General features: G+C 44.3%; 1 protein-coding gene across 16 annotated transcripts in view; it reads left to right on the forward strand.

The window, feature by feature from the left end:
• The window catches only part of LOC139604172 (poly(rC)-binding protein 3-like), a 500,787-nt gene that overhangs the window by 473,609 nt on the left and 9,069 nt on the right, over nucleotides 1-18,109 (forward strand). For 8 of the 16 annotated variants that reach the window (XM_071455227.1, XM_071455244.1, XM_071455235.1 and 5 more), the window contains 2 exons: nucleotides 7,045-7,214; nucleotides 12,970-15,369. The exons of 3 other annotated variants lie outside the window; for them this stretch is intronic. In XM_071455227.1, the coding sequence (XP_071311328.1) occupies nucleotides 7,045-7,214; nucleotides 12,970-13,318 (519 nt within the window). In that variant the 3' untranslated portion in view covers nucleotides 13,319-15,369. 5 more of the 16 variants (XM_071455303.1, XM_071455313.1, XM_071455288.1 and 2 more) reach the window with 4 other exon arrangements.

Consider the following 18,109-nt stretch of genomic DNA (forward strand, 5'->3'; position numbering starts at 1 on the left):
GAACAGCAAACACAAATCTGCCCGATGATTCTCATATAAGGTTTTTATGGCTACACAGTGCATGCCTTGCTGTTGCTGCTAAAGGAGCAAAGCCAAGGCTAAAATGGGGTTAGGCTTAGGAAGAGCCTGCAGGAGCTCTCCAGGTGGTGAGAGGGAGTTCTGATGTGTGTATGGTGTCAAGGTGTGCATTAGAGGACCACAAGGTCAGTGCTGCCACCTGAGCCCTGTGTGCTCCTATCTGTGTGTGCATAGCCAGGGCTGCAGAGCAGAGGGAAGAACTGGCTCTTGTCCTGTCAGGTAGCAGGAGCTGCTTGGGAATTTCACAGGTGCCTTCCCTGGGGTCTCCCAGTGTGGCCATGCATACTGGTGCCCCATGTCCCCATCACAGCTGCACTAGGCCTGCTCTCCAGGCAGCCCAGTGCCAAAAATGTGTTTCTTTTTGTCAGCAGTGGTGTGACCAGCAGGACCAGGGCAGTGAATGTCCCCCTGTGCTTGGCTCTGGTGAAGCCACACCTCAAATGCTGTGTTCAGTTTTAGACCCCACAGTTCAGGAAAGACACGGTTCAGAAATTGAGGTGCTGGAGCAAGTCCAGAGAAGGGCAAGGAAGCTTGTGAAGGGTCTGAGCACAAGTCCCATGAGGAGCTGCTGATGGAGCTGGGGTTGTTCAGCCTGAAGAGAGGAGGCTCAGAAGGGACCTGATTGTTCTCTGTAACTACTTTAAAGGAGACTGTAGGTGAGTGGAGGTTGTTCTCTTCTCCCAAGTGGATGATAGGAAAAGAGGAAGTGGTCTTAGGATGCTGCACCAGAGGAGGTTTAGACTGGGTATTAGGAGAAATGTCTTCACTGGAGGGATGGTCAGACATTGGAACAGGCTGCCCAGGGAAGTGGTGGAATCACCATCCCTGGAAGTGTTCAAAAGGACATTGTGGATGTGGCACTTGAGGACTTGGTTTAGGGATGAAATGATGGTGCTGGGTTAATCATTGGGCTTCATGATGTTAGAGGTGATTTACAACCTTAATGATTCGAAGAGAAATGAGGATATGAGGGAGACAGAGAGAAAGGAGGCAGTGAGAGAGCAGGGTGGGAAGGCACAGGCACCATCAGTCAGATGCTGTGTGTGGAGGGAGGTCAGGTTGGGACAGGCAGCAGCAGCTGTGCACAAAGCCTGCATGGGCAATTCAACTTTGCTTTCCCAATAAGCATCTCCTAGTCCCAGTGTTGATGGACAGGCTGTCAGTGTGGCACAGGGATTGTTTATCTGGCTGAAGGTGAAGGAAGCTGCAGCCCTGGCATGGAGTTGCAGGGCAGCCCTGAAGCTGCCTGGGGTTTGTCCCCTGCCTGCTTCAGCTCCAGGGATCCCCTGTGCTGCACGAGTTCCACAGCTTTATTACCATTTGTGCTTATCTGTGTAAAAGTCCAGCACACATGAGAACACCATGAGACCTGCAAATACCCACATGCTCTGCAGCTAGCAGAGAAATCAGTGCATAGCTACATGTGCTACATACTTTTATATACTTTTAAAGACCAAGATAATGATAAGCATACCTCAGTAAGAACATGATTGAGCAAAATCAGATATAAAGACCATGAGGAGATGGGAGTTTAGCCTAGTGTACAGCAAATAGATATTAATACCCTTTTACAATCACTTCATATTAAAATAAATTTTCCTCATTCCCTCTGGCATTTAGACAGTGGCAGAAATTTATTTTTCTGTTATTAATAATTTCTGTAAAAACATCATGCTGCTTTCTTCATGCAATATGCTGGCAATTGCAATTAACCTGTTGCTCAATAACAAAGAGATACTGGAGAACAAAAAAAGTTTACAGAAAGTTATTTTTCACATGCTAAAAGCTGAGGATTTCCCTCCAAATAATGAATTCAGAAGATTTGCTTTTCTAGGTTTTTTCATAACTTCTGTGTAACTCCAAAAGGAGAATAAAGAGGACACTTCTCCCAGTCCATCTCAGAAGTCACCTTGGTTTTTATAGTATCTCATTTTGATCATCAAAGCCTCTTACAGGGGCATTTGATTGCCTTTCTTTCCTTGCTGGGATCTTGTCTGTCCTTTCACTGCTGCCCAAGTTACACAGTATGTTTCACCTAAATCCCAGAATAAAGGGGCATAAACAAGTCCTTAAAAGAAAGAAGAGATTACACCCTTGGGTGTAGATAACAGATGTCTTAAGATTTCATAAGTCAGTACCCCAAAACATCCATTGGGAGTCAATGAACAGACCAATAATAATTTAAAAATCCATCTCATAAAAATTAGGCTCATTTTGCATAAATGTGGGAGAGGCAGGGACAAGGAACAGGAAAGCAACTTACCCCACAGAAAGCACCAAGAACATTTTAGGGCAGCTGTAAATCTGATCACTATGCCATAGAAACAGAAGTGTCAATCCATCCAAGATGGATATGGCAGACTTGAAGAATCGCCTTTATTTCCCTATGGTACCTCCAGTACTTCCCTGCCGATGAGTGGGACCCACATGTGGAAAATGTTCTCAGAGCAGCCCACATTTTCTCAGTTTTCTATATGGCTTAGTGCAAAGTCTGTGCAATTATTATGGTCCAGATTTTGCATTGTTGTGGCAAGGTAATTTCTTAACATTATTATTGTATTGTTCTTAAGAGATACAGAGTATTTAGGCATCTTTTTCCAGGCCCTGCTGCAAGTTTGTAAAGAACTATAATCTGCCTCAGGAGATATTTCCCCCTATAGAGTACTCTGCCCCAGACCTTCTAGTTAAAAAACAGAAAACAGACCAACCCAAACCTGAAACTAAGAGTTTCAGCCTATATCTTTCTGAAAAGAGATTGAAGATTCTCATTCATGATGAGCACCTGCTTGCTTAACTAATGCAGAGGCTTTGCCAAAGCAAATGGACTGGCTGTGTTGGCAGCAGGGAACCAGGGGGATCCATGAGTACCTGTGGTCAACCCCTCTGCTCCTGACAGCAGATACCAAGTTACAGAGGCTAATTCTTGGTCCTTTTTACAAGCACTGCATTATAAGAAAGGAAACTGATTCTTTTTCACCAGTGTTTAAAATCTTCATGTCATTTCCTGTGGCAGTCAATGCTCTGCAGCATTGAACTCTTTTATTAGACTCTGTCAGTGCTTTAGGATTACAGGAAAATTTATATATATATATATATATATTAAAAATATATATGTGTATATGTAAAGCATTTATATTTAGCATTATGGGGAAAATAAAATAATGGAAGAGAGGTAGCTGAACCAGAGATGCCATAGCATATTGGGAGGAACTATCAGCATCAGTAATTTGGAGGTGGGACGAATTATTGGAGACCTTCAAATCCCACCCTTTAAGAGTTCAGACTCCTAACTCAGTTCTGTTTCCATTTGTGCCAGCAGAACTTTATCAAAGAACAGAGTAAAGCTAGAAAAAGGCAAAAAGCAGAAGCTGTGTTTTAAGGTTGGTTTGTTTGTAGTTTTTTTGGCCACAAGGAGAAATTAGGTATGTTGAGGTTGGGGAAGACAGACAGAGGTGGTGTAGAGAAAGTGGAAAGGGAACCATTTTTACCTGATGCTTACAGATCAAGAAGGAGGGTACACCAGCTGAAATTTTTGGGTGTAAAAACAAATGGTGATACTTAACACATCAGCAAGCTCTGCAAGTCACTGCCATAGCCCTTGGACAGCAAAAGGAGAAACAGGTTCAAAAAGAAATTGTCAGGCAAATGGACTATGGAGCATAAAGGTAGAAATAGCAGCTACTGCTCAGGTGGTCTGTAAGCCTTAGGAGGGGATTCAAAATACCAGCAGAAATTTTATTTTATACCTCACACTGGTTTTACCTTTTTTTTTTCTTGTAAGGGTGGGCTACTGCTACAGTCAGAGACAGACTACTGGGCTTGCTACACATCTGATGTGAGCTCTTCCACCCAAGTCTTGAGAGAGTCAAAATATCTATGCATATACATGTACATACTATGTGTGTGTGTATGTATGTACATATGTGTATATTATAGATACTTAAAATACAAGTATCTCCAGAGTGGGTGAATCACAGAGTGGGTCAGGTTGCAGGGACCACAGAGCCATCTGGTCCAACCTCCCTGCTCCAGCAGGGTCATCTTAGAGCACATGGCACAGGATTGTGTCCAGATGGTTCATGAATATCTTCAGTGACGGAGACTCCACAACCACTCTGGACAACCTGGTCCAGTGCTTGGTCTCCCACACAGTGAAAAAGTTCTTCCTCACATCCAGGTGGAACTTCCTGTGCATCAGTTTTTTCCCATTGATTGCCTCTTGTCCAATTGCTCAGCACCACCAAGAAAAGCCTCGATCCACCCTCTTGGCACCCTCCCTTCAGATTCTGATATTCATGAGGTCCCCTCTCAGTTGTCTCTTCTTGAGGCTGGACAGGCTAAGTTCCCTCAGCCTTTCCTCATAGGAGAGATGCTTCCGTCCTTTACTCATCTTTGTGGCCCTGCACTGGACCTGCTCCAGGAGCTCCATGTCTCTCTTGTCCAGAGTAGCCCAGAATTGGACACAGCACTCCAGACTTGGCCTCACCAGGGCTGAGTAGAGGGGCAGGATGACTTCATTTGATCTGGGCAGTGTTTTTTATTCCTAATGCTCCCCAGGATCTCATTGTCCTTCTTGGCCACCAGGACACACTGCTGGGTCATGGACAGCTTGTTGTCCACCAAGACCCCCAGGTCCTTCACCACAGAGCTGCTTTCCAGCAGGTCAGCCCCCACATTTGTTGAATTTCAGACAGTTCCCCTCTGCCCATCTCCACCCTGTTGAGGCCTCTCTGAAGGGCTGCACAGCCCTCTGGGGTATCACCCTCTCCTCCCAGCTCTGTGTCATCAGGGAACTTGCTGAGCAGGCTTCTGCCCCTTCATCTGAGTCATTGATGAACAACTTAAACAACACTGGGTCCAGTATTGAACCCTGGGGGACACCACAAGTGACAGGCCTTCAACAGGACCCTGTGCCACTGATGATTACATTTATTAGTTTGTTAGACTACAGTGTATAGTAGGCTTGGTACAGTCTCTGATAGGTTTGGCTCCTCTCCCAAATGCGCCAGAGGTGTTTGGATGCAGTTTGACATGATTCCATCTCAGAGCAAGGCATCTCAGGCAGGTCTCTTTATATAAAACAAAATCCCCATAACTAAATGTCCCTTGAACTTCTTCTGGAACACATCAGCTCTTGAATACTCAGATACTGCTCAAATTTCAGTGTAATAACATGTAATGAGAAAGGCACCCAGAGAGAGCCCAAGCCCCCAGCACTGCTATCCTTCCCGCATGGCAGATGAGATGGAGTTGTGTGCTCTGCACAAGCCACAGGCCATGTCACAGCTTGCAGAGGGTGTCCAAACATCCTGTTGTCACAGCAATGAAGGGTGACTTTGGAGAGCTTCCGGCCAAAGGTTACCAAACCTCTCCTCCAGACACCAGCACCACCAGTGTCCTTGACCAGTGTGGACTGAATCCTCACTACCTAACTCAAACTCAGCTAGGAGATGGCACGTTCTTTGCAGTGACCCACCTGGGTGACAGTCTGGGCATCACTGAGGACCCCCAGCACATACAAGTGGCAGCTTGCTGAGTGACCCCAGCAGGTGCCTGCTCTGGTGCTCTCCTCTCCGGCACCAGCTTCACTCCCTGCAGACCACGGAGGCCAGTGAGACTGAGGCTTCAGAAGCAGAGGCTTAGGGATCCCTGTGCTGCCCACAGACAGCCAGTGCAGGCACATTGGTGTGCACACAGACAGGCCAGAGGCTCCCTGGTGAAGCACACACCGGTCCTCTGCACTGGCATGTAGTCACACACTCAGAGAGATTCCTTGGGATGAGGACAGGGAGCTCAGCAAGGCCCTCCTGTTGTAGCAGGATGGGAAATCCTGTGTGCATTTCCTGCCACCCCATTTTTCCCCCCTCGTGGTTGCTCCTATTGTGCTTGTCAAAACTTGGTCTTTGTTTCAGCTACCTGGGTATCCACTTTGGCTTTCTGTTTGTCCCTGAGTGTGAAGCAAGGATTGCGTTGGGAGCTTTTTCTTCTCTTGATAAAACATGTGGACAACCTGAATCTGTTTCTGGCCAGTTACTCCAAGTGCTACAGTACCACAAAGGGTAACACTCAGGGCCTGAAGCACCAGGGAGAGTGGCAGGGGAAGGGCAGTCTCTGTACCTTGGCATATCCTTCTGGAAAACTGGCAACGTTATCCCAACATCAACAGACCTGTAGAACAAAGTTTCCATTTTCTACTCATTCTGGCCATGGCTGAGCTTCTCAGCACCCATCTTTCCTTAACACAGAACAAAACCCCCCTCCTCATCCTTACAGAAACCAAAACATCTCAGCCTCAGCTGCTGGCTCCGTGCCCACTTGCTCCTGGGGGCTCCCCATGCTGGAGAAGAAACGCCCTGGGACACACATGCTCACACGTACAGAGCTCAGGCTCAGTTGTGTTCACTAAATAAGACTTTTGGTAAGTTTCTGCAAAGGAAGGCAGACAAATTTCAGTATCTTTCTATGCCTGCTTCTTCCTGCAGTCAGAGAGCTGTAAATCCCACTGACTTTAATGCACAGTACCTCTCCAAGCAAGAGCCACATGTATCCAGGGAGGTGTAGGGCTGTCAGTGGTCTGGAAAGGTGCAGAGCCACACACAGCAGCTCTGGATGGTCAGCCTGGCTTCCAGCTGCTGCTCTTAGCTTGCTGCCGCCACTGGCAAGTGGTTTGGTTTTCTCACCATCACAGCATGCTGTCATTTTCTGCCATGGAGACAGTGAAATAGTCTTGAAACACCAGAAATAAGATACTGACTTAAAACCATGTAGCAACAATACTGGATCTAGAGGCATATGACCATAGAGACACTAGCCTGCACTAGAGATTCCTTCCAAACAGCAGAGCAAAAATCTTTTTGTTTAGCTACTGAGCTGCTCATAACCATCTTTTTAGCCATACTACAGATTGCAGTTAAGTGGTTTTTGCTTGTGTCTGTGGCACTAATCTCAGTCTTTGTCCCGCTCCAGTTAATAGGCTGCATTATTGGCAGACAAGGCAGTAAGATAAATGAAATCAGGCAGATGTCAGGAGCGCAGATCAAGATTGCTAATGCCACAGAAGGCTCCGCAGAACGACAAGTTACAATCACAGGATCCCCTGCAAACATCAGCTTAGCACAGTACCTCATTAATGCAAGGTAAGTTGGCTTTGTAAGTGATCATGCTTCTGCGAGATTGCTCTGTCTGCTCTCCAGCAAATGTCTGTCCTGGGTAGATCCAGAGAGTTGCTTTGCAGTGTCCATTTTGCATAGTATTACTCAATTCCTAATGGTTTGTAAAGCCTGTATCATTAGAACCTGGGTTTGCTGTTGGCTTACATGAAAAGGAGCTTAATCTGGGTGCAATTCCAGCTACATGTTGAATGAAAAAGCTGCAAAATCTGAATACTCATATTAGCATAGACCTAAAATATTAGTGGATAAATTAAATTAAATGAAAATCATAAATTGTTTAGAGGAAAACCACTTTTCACAGACCCATTTTACTATCCTGAATGGCAAATATAGTGAAACAGATTGCAAAATAGATTTAATTTACCAAGTGGAAATTGCCATTCAGAGTTGATAAACTGACATTAGGTTGCTGAAGAAGCACAGGATTTACTTCTTCAGAGACAGCACCACAAATCTGTAAGGAGCATTCCCTAATGAGACAGGGTGAGACTATCTCCTTCTCCACTTCCTGGTCCCAGAATTAATGAAAGCACTGGCTGTTTACCTAAGCCATGGTGATGGCTTAGGTCTCTTAACAGTTTTTATATGATTATTTAGAAAAATATTAAAATTGATCCCACTTTTATTTGCAATTATGTAGAGAAGAAAGTGCAATGGATATAGTGCTGTCTCATAGATCTCCTTGTGAATGCTGGACTGAAGCAATATATGGTGGGGGAGGGGAATAGCTATGTATTTTATGGCTTTTTTTTTTCCTTTTATTTTTTTCCCCCACAAAATTGCTGTGATATGAATCAAGCTTTATGTTTAACTATGTTTGCTGTTAAGGTAGTACAAAGTATGTGATTTATGTGGGAGCTGCAGTCACAGCAGGTCTGTGGCTTCCTGTGGTCCAGCCTCCTCTCCATCCCGGTTTTGTAGAGCACCACTGCAATGGTTGGAGTGGAGGAACGGGATGTTTGTGCAGCTTTGTGTTATAGCAGACAAAAACACTGCTTTTCATAATTTAGCCTGAAAGCAGCTTCCTAGGGAAAGATACGTGTAGGGGTGGCACAGTGAAAACTAAGATAAACCATTTCCAGAATCTTAAAACCTACAGCTCTTTTGATTTATATTCTTTGTAGCAAATATAAGTCACTTCCGTAAGCCCTGTAATCAAATAAAAATGTGTTCCCTCCTTTAACCCTTAAGGATATGTTCTTCTCTTGGTGTTCAGGGATTCCCCACACATCGAGACGAGAATAGACCCCTTCATTTTTAGTTGCACAAACACCATATGGCATGCATCGGATCTCAGAAGATAACAATTTAGGATCTTGAAGACAGCTAAAGCATGCAAATAAAATAATGTACTTATTAATGGAGTTGCAGTGAGCTGCTCACCAGAGACAGAAACTCTAGTGAACAAAACTGTTTGACTCACTTTAGAAAAATCTGTGAACTCTCACACTTCTGTTGATCACTGTTTAATGGTTCTTGTGGTGGAATGGGATCTATATGAGGTCTTTTAACATATTTTCGCAAAGAAGAAAACTCCTCAGCAGTCACATACCACGGATCTCTATCTATACCCTGTGAAACCAGAAACAAAGTATTCTGTTCCTGTTAAATTTCTAGATAGAAGTCATTTGTTACCATCATCGACAATAAACCTTCATATATTATTATGTACCATGTGTTGGAACTGTATTTAGATGAAGTGACTTCATTTGTAAATGAAGACTCTTAAAGTAATGTGTACTAAATTAAGCTGTAAGGTAACATAGGCAATGAAGGTGGCTTTTTCATTTTAAAAAGTGACACTGTTCCAGACCTGTCCTTTCACATGAGACATTGCTGTCCAGCCAGGTGCCACCACAGCAGCAGTGCGAGTACCCCCAGTTCACGCTGGGGGAGGGCTGAGAAGCTGTGAGGCAGGCGGGAGCTTTGCTCTAGTGAGGTTTAGGTGCTGGGGCAGGACAGAGGTGCAGAGCCAGGCTGCTGCTGCTGCTGCTGCTGCTGCCTCCGTGTGCTGGGAGCCACCTCCTAAACCTGCCACAGGTGATGCTGTCTCTTTTAAAGACAGTGGCATAAAACAGCTTTGGGGAAGAGATGAGTACAGCACCCAGACTGCCCAAAGTGTGGTCTGGTATGTGAAAATAATAATTACAAGAAATAACAGTGTATAAGCGTTCAGCATAAGGTAGATCTTTTACTCCCCTACAAGATCTATTGTTCACAGGAATTGGTTTCCAGGGCCAGTATTTCTGCATAAACCCATGTCTTTCAGCAACATAAGATGTAAAAAAGCAAAATTACCTATCCACAGTATTCCTGAAACATATTTGTGTATCTTTTAAGCTATCTTCCAACCAAAGTTGCTGTCTATAGAATAATTTATCAGCTTGCTTTAAGACTTTTATTGCAATCTGGTGTTGGATATGTACATAGTATATTCTAAATTATAAATATATAAATATATTGATATCATATCAAGACAGAGATTTAAATCTTATAAAGTATTGGTTTGATTCTGTATTGCTTACCCGAGCGCTGGCCTCTGTACGAATAGAGTGTGTCTTAGCTTGTTTGCAGTTGAAATGTCTTTTTTTCTTTGTAAAGCCTTCTGTCTCTTTAACTGGTCTCCACTGTAGTAACAAGGTTTTCATTACCCAATTCTATCTTCTTGCTTTTATTAAGATTGAACTGCAGTTTAGTTTTTCTGTGTAATATCTGACTTGGGATTATAAATGAATTTAGCCAGCAGCACTTGCTCCTTGTTGAAGGGCAGTTTCCTGAGGGTATTTTCTAAGAGAAGTTCATTCACAGACCCAACAGGACTGCCAAAGCCACACCTGCTCTCTTCTCTTCACCAGTTTCAGGTAATGCAGGACATGGCCTTCAGTGTATATATTCAGAAGGTGCAGGCCTGCAAAGGGACAGTGTAAAATTGTCACTGTGAAATTCTGTATGAAGGCTGCCTCACTCCCATTCACATGCAACGTTGTTGCATCTACAGTTGGTTTGGGAAATTGCCGCTGCTATGGGACAGATGACAGCTAACCTGATGAGCTCCCACCTTATGTGTTGCTACCAGTAATAAATGGGAAAGAGGGCAAATTACTGCTACAGTCATACCTATGAGAGTAAACCAAAGACAGGGAGTTGGAATGGCTGCTACCAACACCAGCATTTTGGCCTGTAGGATCTGTTCTCCCTGCTGGTGCAGGAAAAAGCTTAGGCTCAAACACCCCCCTCCATATAAGTAAGGATTTTTTTGGTTTTTTTAAATTCACAGTAGACAAATTTGGAGTCACTGAAACACAGTCCTGCAGTACCTTTCTGTGGACCTCCCTCCCAGAATAATACTGAGTAATACTAAAAAATCCAGCTGTATAAACTGAGTTTTTCAAAACACACTGAGGTATCACATGTAGCTCCTACACCCCCAAGTGGAGGATGTACAGTGGAATTGCAGTCTCTGATTCAGTGGTCTTGACATAAGCCCCTCTGTGTGAGTAGATGGTGAGCAGCACAAGGGTGCACTTCTGTCTCTGCTTAGAAAAGCTGAGTTTCTCATCCATGGGGACAGATAAAGACTTCGGGGTAAGAAAATCAAGTCTTCACCTCCCTCAAAGGAGTCTGAATTTCATGCGCTCTCCCTCCTTCCCTCCCAGCTCCTCACAGAAGATGTGCTCCTTCCAGCCTCCCAACAAAAGCTGATGAGGTATTTATGCTCCAAGAGCCCTCTTTTCTTGTGGAGGAGAGAGGAGCTCAGTGCTCAAATATCTCCCTGTCTCCTCCACACTCCTCTCCCTCGCCAGACCCACTTCAGGTGTCCTTCAGACTTGCCATCAGCAGCAGTGCTTTGGGAAGCTCTAGCCCAGTGGCCCCATTGCCTGTGTATCCTGGTAGATCCTTGCATCCTTGCATGAGGCAGGCAGCATGCTGGTCATTGCCTTTCTCTGGCAATGAATGGTCACAGGGCTGTTACTCTCAAAACTGTGTCTAAGGTGAGGGAATGAGAGGCTTTTCCAAGCCCTGTGTGGGGTGACCATGTTTCCTTCCCAGCCTGCAGCCTGGCTACAGCTGCTCTCCGAGCCTGCTTACCCAGTTCCCAACAGGGACCAGCACAAACCCTGTGCTGGGAAGCCTTCCTGAGCCTGATGGGGTGTGGGAAGAAAGCCCCAAGTCCTCTGCATGGCCAGCCAGCAGCTTGCTGGCACTTCACTCTGGAAGCAAGGAGCTGCTACAGCTCCTCAGCTCACCTCAGGAGAAAGCCCAGGAGCCTGACAAGTTAGTAATTGCCAAAAAGCCCAAACTGACTAGGAATACACGTGCAACCACAGCTAGCAAAGATTTTCTAACCCATAGTCCTATTTCTATGCTAGGCTGCCATAGCTCCCAGCTGGTCACCTGTAAAAAGCATCCTGAAATTAGTATTTGTATCATTTGCCAACCCAAAAGCCAGTGCACAAGCTGCAACAAGCAAATGGGCAAAGGGAGGATTTATCTAGGCAAACATTTTGGCATACAAAGACAACAGTGTGTCCTTGGAATTATTGTATTTTAATGTCTGAAAATGTACAGAAAAGCAGAAGTATGTGGGCCAATCTCACCTTGCCTGCTGATGGGTGGAGTTAGATTAAAGTGAAGGTGGTTTGATTCCTACACCCTCCCAAGAGCCCATCACTGCCCAGGGCTCGGAGGTCAGGTCAGTCTGGAAGTTCCTGGTGCTGGTGGGGTCTGTCTGAGGATGTGTCTGTTGTATCCATGTGGTACCTTGTGTGTCAGCTGGAAAGCTTTGTCATGTTCACTGTAACCACTGTGCAGGCTCAGAAGAGATACCACTGCTGTGCAAGCTGGGGTGTTCTTCAGTGTTCCTTTTTACTAATTTACTTATAATTAGATTGCATAAATATTTTGTTGTGATATTAAAAAAAATAAGTCTGGGGACAGTATAAAGTGAAGTGAACACACTGGCTAATCTGGTTTGTTTTATATGAAAAATGCACATTGACCTCACAGTGAATGAAATGAAAAACTAACTCACTTAAGAAACAAAAAACCAAAACAACCAAAACTTTACGCCTTAAATGGAAGCAGCAAATTGTTGCTCAGTCTCCTCTCATCCTAGCAAAATGATTAAGTGTACTATTTGTGTCACAAAACTGACAAATTGAAAAAAAATTACCAAAACCCCCCGCGTCCCCCTTTCAAAAATACCCTAATTTTGAAAAGCAAAATTCACCATACCAGTGCTGGGGAGTAAACTTCATAGTTATTTTAAGTTTTCTTTTAAGTTTCATTTTTTCCATCTTTTTGCCATTACCTGCATTCTTTAGATTTCTTTTCTTCATATGTAAAATGAACTAGCAACACCCCCATACCCTCTTCGTTTTTCTTTTTTTTCTGTTCTGAAAGAACTTTAGTCTCAGTAATGTTTTCCCCATCAAATCATGGAAAACCCTTTTGTTATTTCTCTTCTTTAACACATAACATGTTCCTCCTTTGACCCTCATTTTCCCTTTTTTTCTCTCTCTCCCCCTTCTCCCTCCCACTCGTCTGTCTCCCTCGTCCACTGATCTAATCCTGGATCCTGCCCTTTCGTGGTTGCTGTCCTTCCCTCCCTCCTTCCCTTCCTCCTCCTCTTCCTCCTCCTCCTCCTCCTTCTCCCGGCCCCACCGCCCTGGCTGAACCCTCCCAACCTGTTTGTTCCTCTTCCTCTCTTCGTTTGCAGCTTAGAGATGGCTAAAGTCAGCACCCAGACCGCTTCCGTCACGACCCCTGTTGACCTCAACATGAACCTCTCTCAGTCTGCCACCCCTACCTCCACCCCCACCTCCATGGCCGTGCTGGCGGCCGCCTCCGCCGCCTCCGTCAGTACCCCCCCTCCCCTACCAACTCTGCCAACCACCCACTATGCCGTTCCTGTCTCCAGTCTGCTTGGCATGAAAACTGTCCCACTCCTGGCACTAAATGCCGCGGCCGCCGCGGGGGCCACGGGGAGTTTGTCCGCTTACACTGCCAAAATTCCTTCGACGAGCGGGGTTAAGAAATCTGACCGCCAGAAGTTTGCTCCATATTGAAGGGATGAGACACAATGCAAGCTTTGCCAGCTCTGCCAAGAGTCTGTGGTAGATCCTAGTTATCAAGGAAACAATACGGCATCTTTTATTTTCTGTTCGATTGCTAGTGTTAACTGTTGCCGACTCAAGTCGTCTTCCGCTCTCCATAACACCTAACACCAGGCACCACCTTCCAACTAGTTCCAACAGCCAGCAGGTGCCAGCCCGGGCTCCTTCTCCCCGGACACCGTCCCAGGGCTGGCCCTCGGCAGCCCCCCGGCAAGGCAGGGCTGCCCCCAGCCCAGCAAGGGAGATACAGTGAAGAGAAGGGAAAAAAAGTAAATGAGGCAAAACGGTGACAGCCGGGTCCTGCTCCGGCGATGCTGCCCAGCATAAAAATACACTTAGATCCATGTGCAGGGATCCCTCCGACTGCAGAACAATTCCTCATGGCAAACTGGCATCTCTGATGCATTTTTTCCATTGCTAGCACGTGCAAATCCGGCACTTTTCAGTGCCCCTGCAATGCCCTGTGAAGTGCTGCTGGCCCCCTCAGTCATTCTGCTGCTCCCAAAAGGCCTGGAGACCCCCATTCCCCATCCCAAAATCCACCTGCAAGCAGGAGATGGTGGTTAGGAGGTACCAACTTCAGGTACTTGTGCATACAACAAATGAAGCTTTCTGGTCTGAGAAAAACTGCTAAATTAAAATGACTGTAAAACAGTAAGGAAAAAATACCAGGTACCTGTGCCTTTCCACATGATTCTTTTAAAGGGTGCAACCATTTTTCTCCACTTTGGAAAAACGTAATTTTAAGAACTCTGCTTTAGGGAGGGAGGGAGAGAGAGAGAGAGAGAGAGAGAGAGAGAGAGAGAGAGAGAGAGAGAGGAGGCTCCTCCTTTTGCACTCAGATGATGTTCTACATACACTGACACAGTTCTTATTCCTCTAAGTACTTCAGAGCAAGTACAAGGCAGATGCCATCACTATCTCGTATTTCCTCTCATGTATGTTTTATTCAGCCAAAATGACCATTTTTCATTAGATTTCTCTACAAAATACATCCCTGTTTAACTCCCCACTAATCATGCAGTCAGGTTGTATGGTAATCATGAAAAACACGTAGCATTTTAGAGGTCATTCAAAGGCTACTGCCTGGACAGATCCCATCCCTTTATCAAGCACTTCAGGATGCTCAGATTAACTAAAACGAGACGGGTCGGGTAATGGCAGCCAAAGCCAAGAGAGCTGAGGAATGGAGTGGCTGGTTGCCAGCTGTTGGAACTAGTTCTTAACTGCATTTTATGTTTGTCCATCCACCTTTTTTTTAATTTCTGTTGCATAACTCAGTAATGCAATATTGTTTTCCTCACCACTTCCAAAACCAGAATCCCATTAGCCCGCCATGTTCATCCACTCTGCACTCCTTGGACACAAAGCTTTAACAATTGAACTGTATTCAGTGCATTTTAATATAAACTAAAAACACAATGCAAATGCAATACTTTTTAAAACATGGTATTTCAAAGTGTGTTATTGTATAGGGCTAAGTACTCTCTCAGTATTTTGTGTCATTTCTGTATTCTGTGGGCTTTTCGTCACCTTAGCACCTTTGCACTAAGTTTTGTCACTGTAACCATTTGTAGAACTGCCATTGTTACAATTTGCACTTATCCAAATGGGGTTTTTGGTTGGTTTTGTTGGGGTTTTTTTTTGGTTTTGTGGTTTTTTTGTTCGTTTGTGGCTTCCTTTCTTTTTTTTTTCTTTTTTTTTTTTTTTTTCCGGTTGCATATAATGAAGGAAAAATTGGGAATAATGTCAAGGTACCACAGCTATTTAAAAGCTCTAGAAAACTGCTGTAAAGTTGTTCTGGATTATTGTAACTGTTTCAATAATTGACATTTAAGGAAAAAAAAAATCCACCAACCTCTGTGTGAGAAAACTTGCCTGCACTGAAATGCTGTTCTATGCTGGTTGTACTCAAGTGGTATTTTTTTAATAGTGAGAAGATTTTTTTTCTTTTTTTTTTGCCTTTTTTTTTTCCTTTTCTTTTCTTCGTTTTTGTTCCTACATTTTAGGCTGTCTTCAGAAGTTACTGGCCTGGGGGCTCTGTAATGTATCTCATCATGCCCTAGTGCATTAGCCACCAGACAGGACTTTTCCAAAGCCCCATGAGACAATGCTTTCTATGGACTAATCTACAGAGGAGTTTCTGCCATTTCTAATTTTCTTATTATTCTGAGACATCAAAAGAAAACACTTCCTTTACTCTTTAAGCAACTGTGCTTCCTAACTCTTGTGTTGCTTTCATTACTGTTCCAGTTTTAACACTGTTGTGGCTCATAACATAAAGCAGAGACAAGTTATTTTCGGGGGTTGATTTTCATTGATGTTCATGCTTTGGCTAATCTGTATAAAAGCATGGGCCGTTAGTGTTCTAAACCACTGTATTATTCAGCTAGAGACTCGACAGTAAGTTAAATGAGACGTTTTTATAAATAAATTTTTTTCCTGATTAAAAAACAAACAAACAAAAAAAAAAAGACGTGGTAGCTTTGTGCATACAACTGTTGTGTTGTTTAAACTTTGTTCTTTGTAACCGAGTTGCTAACTTGTCATTGAAGAAGCACTATTTTATGGATTGTCAAACTAAGATCACAGACAAATTGCTTGTTTTCAATTAATGATTAAAGGTTTCATATCATCACGCTTAAGGTCCCAGTGCTCATTGGGAAACAGTGTAACATCTGTGCAAGACTGGCAACCTTAGTAAGGATGTTAGCCCATTGTCAGGCATGATGAGTCTCTTCAGGACTAGAGGGAGCCAGATTGTGAAATTAGTAGAGTCAGCAGTATTTCTACAAAACTTGATTTGGTTTTTAACAAAGCTGCTCATTGAGAACTTCTCACACTGCATAGAAAAGACAAATTTGGCTTCATGTTACAAGCAGCCACTGATTTATATCTCTGGTCTTTTCCCAGACTGAGCTATAGATCAGATAGTGGGGAAAGGAAAACAGGAACAAAAGAATGAACATGGATGCTGAGTACTGTATTACTGAGGCCCTTTGTAATACATTCCCAGCAGCACTGCCCAGAGGCTTCCAGTCTGCACCTTCCACCCTGCCAGGAGCCAGCCCAGCCCTGGAAGGAGCCAGCAATGTGCAGTAGGATGGGGAATGGAGAGCTGAGCAGGCCCAGGAGCTGTCTCCTGCTGCCCTGACACTCTGCTCCAGCTGTTCAAACCCTCCTTTGGATCTGCTGAAGCACTGCAGTCACAGCCCTGAGTTCTCTCTTCACACACAAGCAAAAGGAAGGGGCTGGCCCCAAGCTGCTGCTGCCTTACAGCAGCCCTGGCTGTGCTCTGGCCACCTCTGCTCTTGGGGCACTGGCAGTGCTGTCACAGGTACTGCTCAGGCCTCATGAGAAAGCAGCTTTTCTGGCAGCATCCTTAATGACACAGGACTGTACAACCTCCATCTCCCCACTCTGTTAAAGGTCTCTGCCTGCCTCCAGGGATTGAGCTTGGGGTCCTGCTTCCCCTCCCTGCCCCTCTGAGCTTATACAACGATTATCCTCTGTGGTCTCCAGGGTACAGAGAGCTCTCCAGTGCCTGGAGTCAGGGCACGACCAGGACACGCATGCAGACTGGGAGACCTGTAGAAATCAACAGCTTCCTCAATACAGATGCAGCCACACAACAACCCCTGATGATGAAGGGTGCCAAGGGGCACCCTTACAGAACAGCTCACTGCACCCCAGCACCCAGGAGGCCTTACCCAATGTTGACAATTAGCTATTCCAACTCTTAGAAAAACTATAGGCTGTAATACTAACTTGATAAAGTTCTCTGTTATTATTACTTAAAATACATTTTTATTACTTGAAATGTATTAACCTTCTCATTTTTAAAGGAGAGCTGAAGCTGCTTTCACAGCAGAGACCTCCATAAGCCTTCATTTGTTCAACAGCAAAAGCTATTTCTATGGCTAGTCTGGCTGCTGTAAATGAAAAAAAAAATGTATTATTGCAGCTCAACACTAAGTAGGTCAAAGCTCTGCTCTCCCAGTAAAGCTGCCAGGCAAAGGGCAGCAGCAGCTCTGGGGTGTGTAGTATCTTTCACATTAATAATTCACATGTGGCTTGCAGAAGTGAAAGAGTTAAACAAACTAATGCAGGGGCATGTTTGTGTGAGGAATGAGAAGAGGTAAAATAAAAACATATATACTAAGAAGGAAGTATTCTGAGAGGGTTTTTGCAAAAATACAGGCAGAAATGTGATAAAATCTAAGCTTGTTTTAATTTCATTAGTTTAGTTGGAAAATATTTCTGAATGGCAAGAAAAAGTTCCTAATATCTTTAATATACAGAACAGACAAACAAAAGACAAGATGGTAAAGAAAAAAGGGAAAAAAGGATAATGAATAATAGTAAGAAAAGTAGAAATAGAAAAGTAAACCACTCATGCCCAAAGGTAGATAAGAAGAAGCATGTATTCACTGTGAAAAGGTCACTGCCCACACAAATGTGAGTTTCCAGATGAAAGACAGCACAAATTCCGCAGCTTTTGCATCATCAAATTGGAATTAGGTTTCTGGAAACATCTCAAATGAATTCAAGCAGCTCTGTTGTGTTTCTCAAGTGAAAAAACACTGACAGCATGAATGCTAGCTGAAACCAGAAGGAAAATAAACAAAGTTAGTCTTCTGCTAATACAGAGTGGTTTCTGTTCTCAGGCATAGCCAGAGGGCATCTGTGGGCCCCAAGGTTCACATTTGGGCCAGTCAAGCTCCTAGGAAGCAGCAGAGTCTC

Source organism: Agelaius tricolor, unplaced genomic scaffold (assembly GCF_023055355.1).
Source record: "Agelaius tricolor isolate 1412-34295 unplaced genomic scaffold, bAgeTri1.0.p SCAF_2, whole genome shotgun sequence".
Taxonomy (NCBI): domain Eukaryota; kingdom Metazoa; phylum Chordata; class Aves; order Passeriformes; family Icteridae; genus Agelaius; species Agelaius tricolor.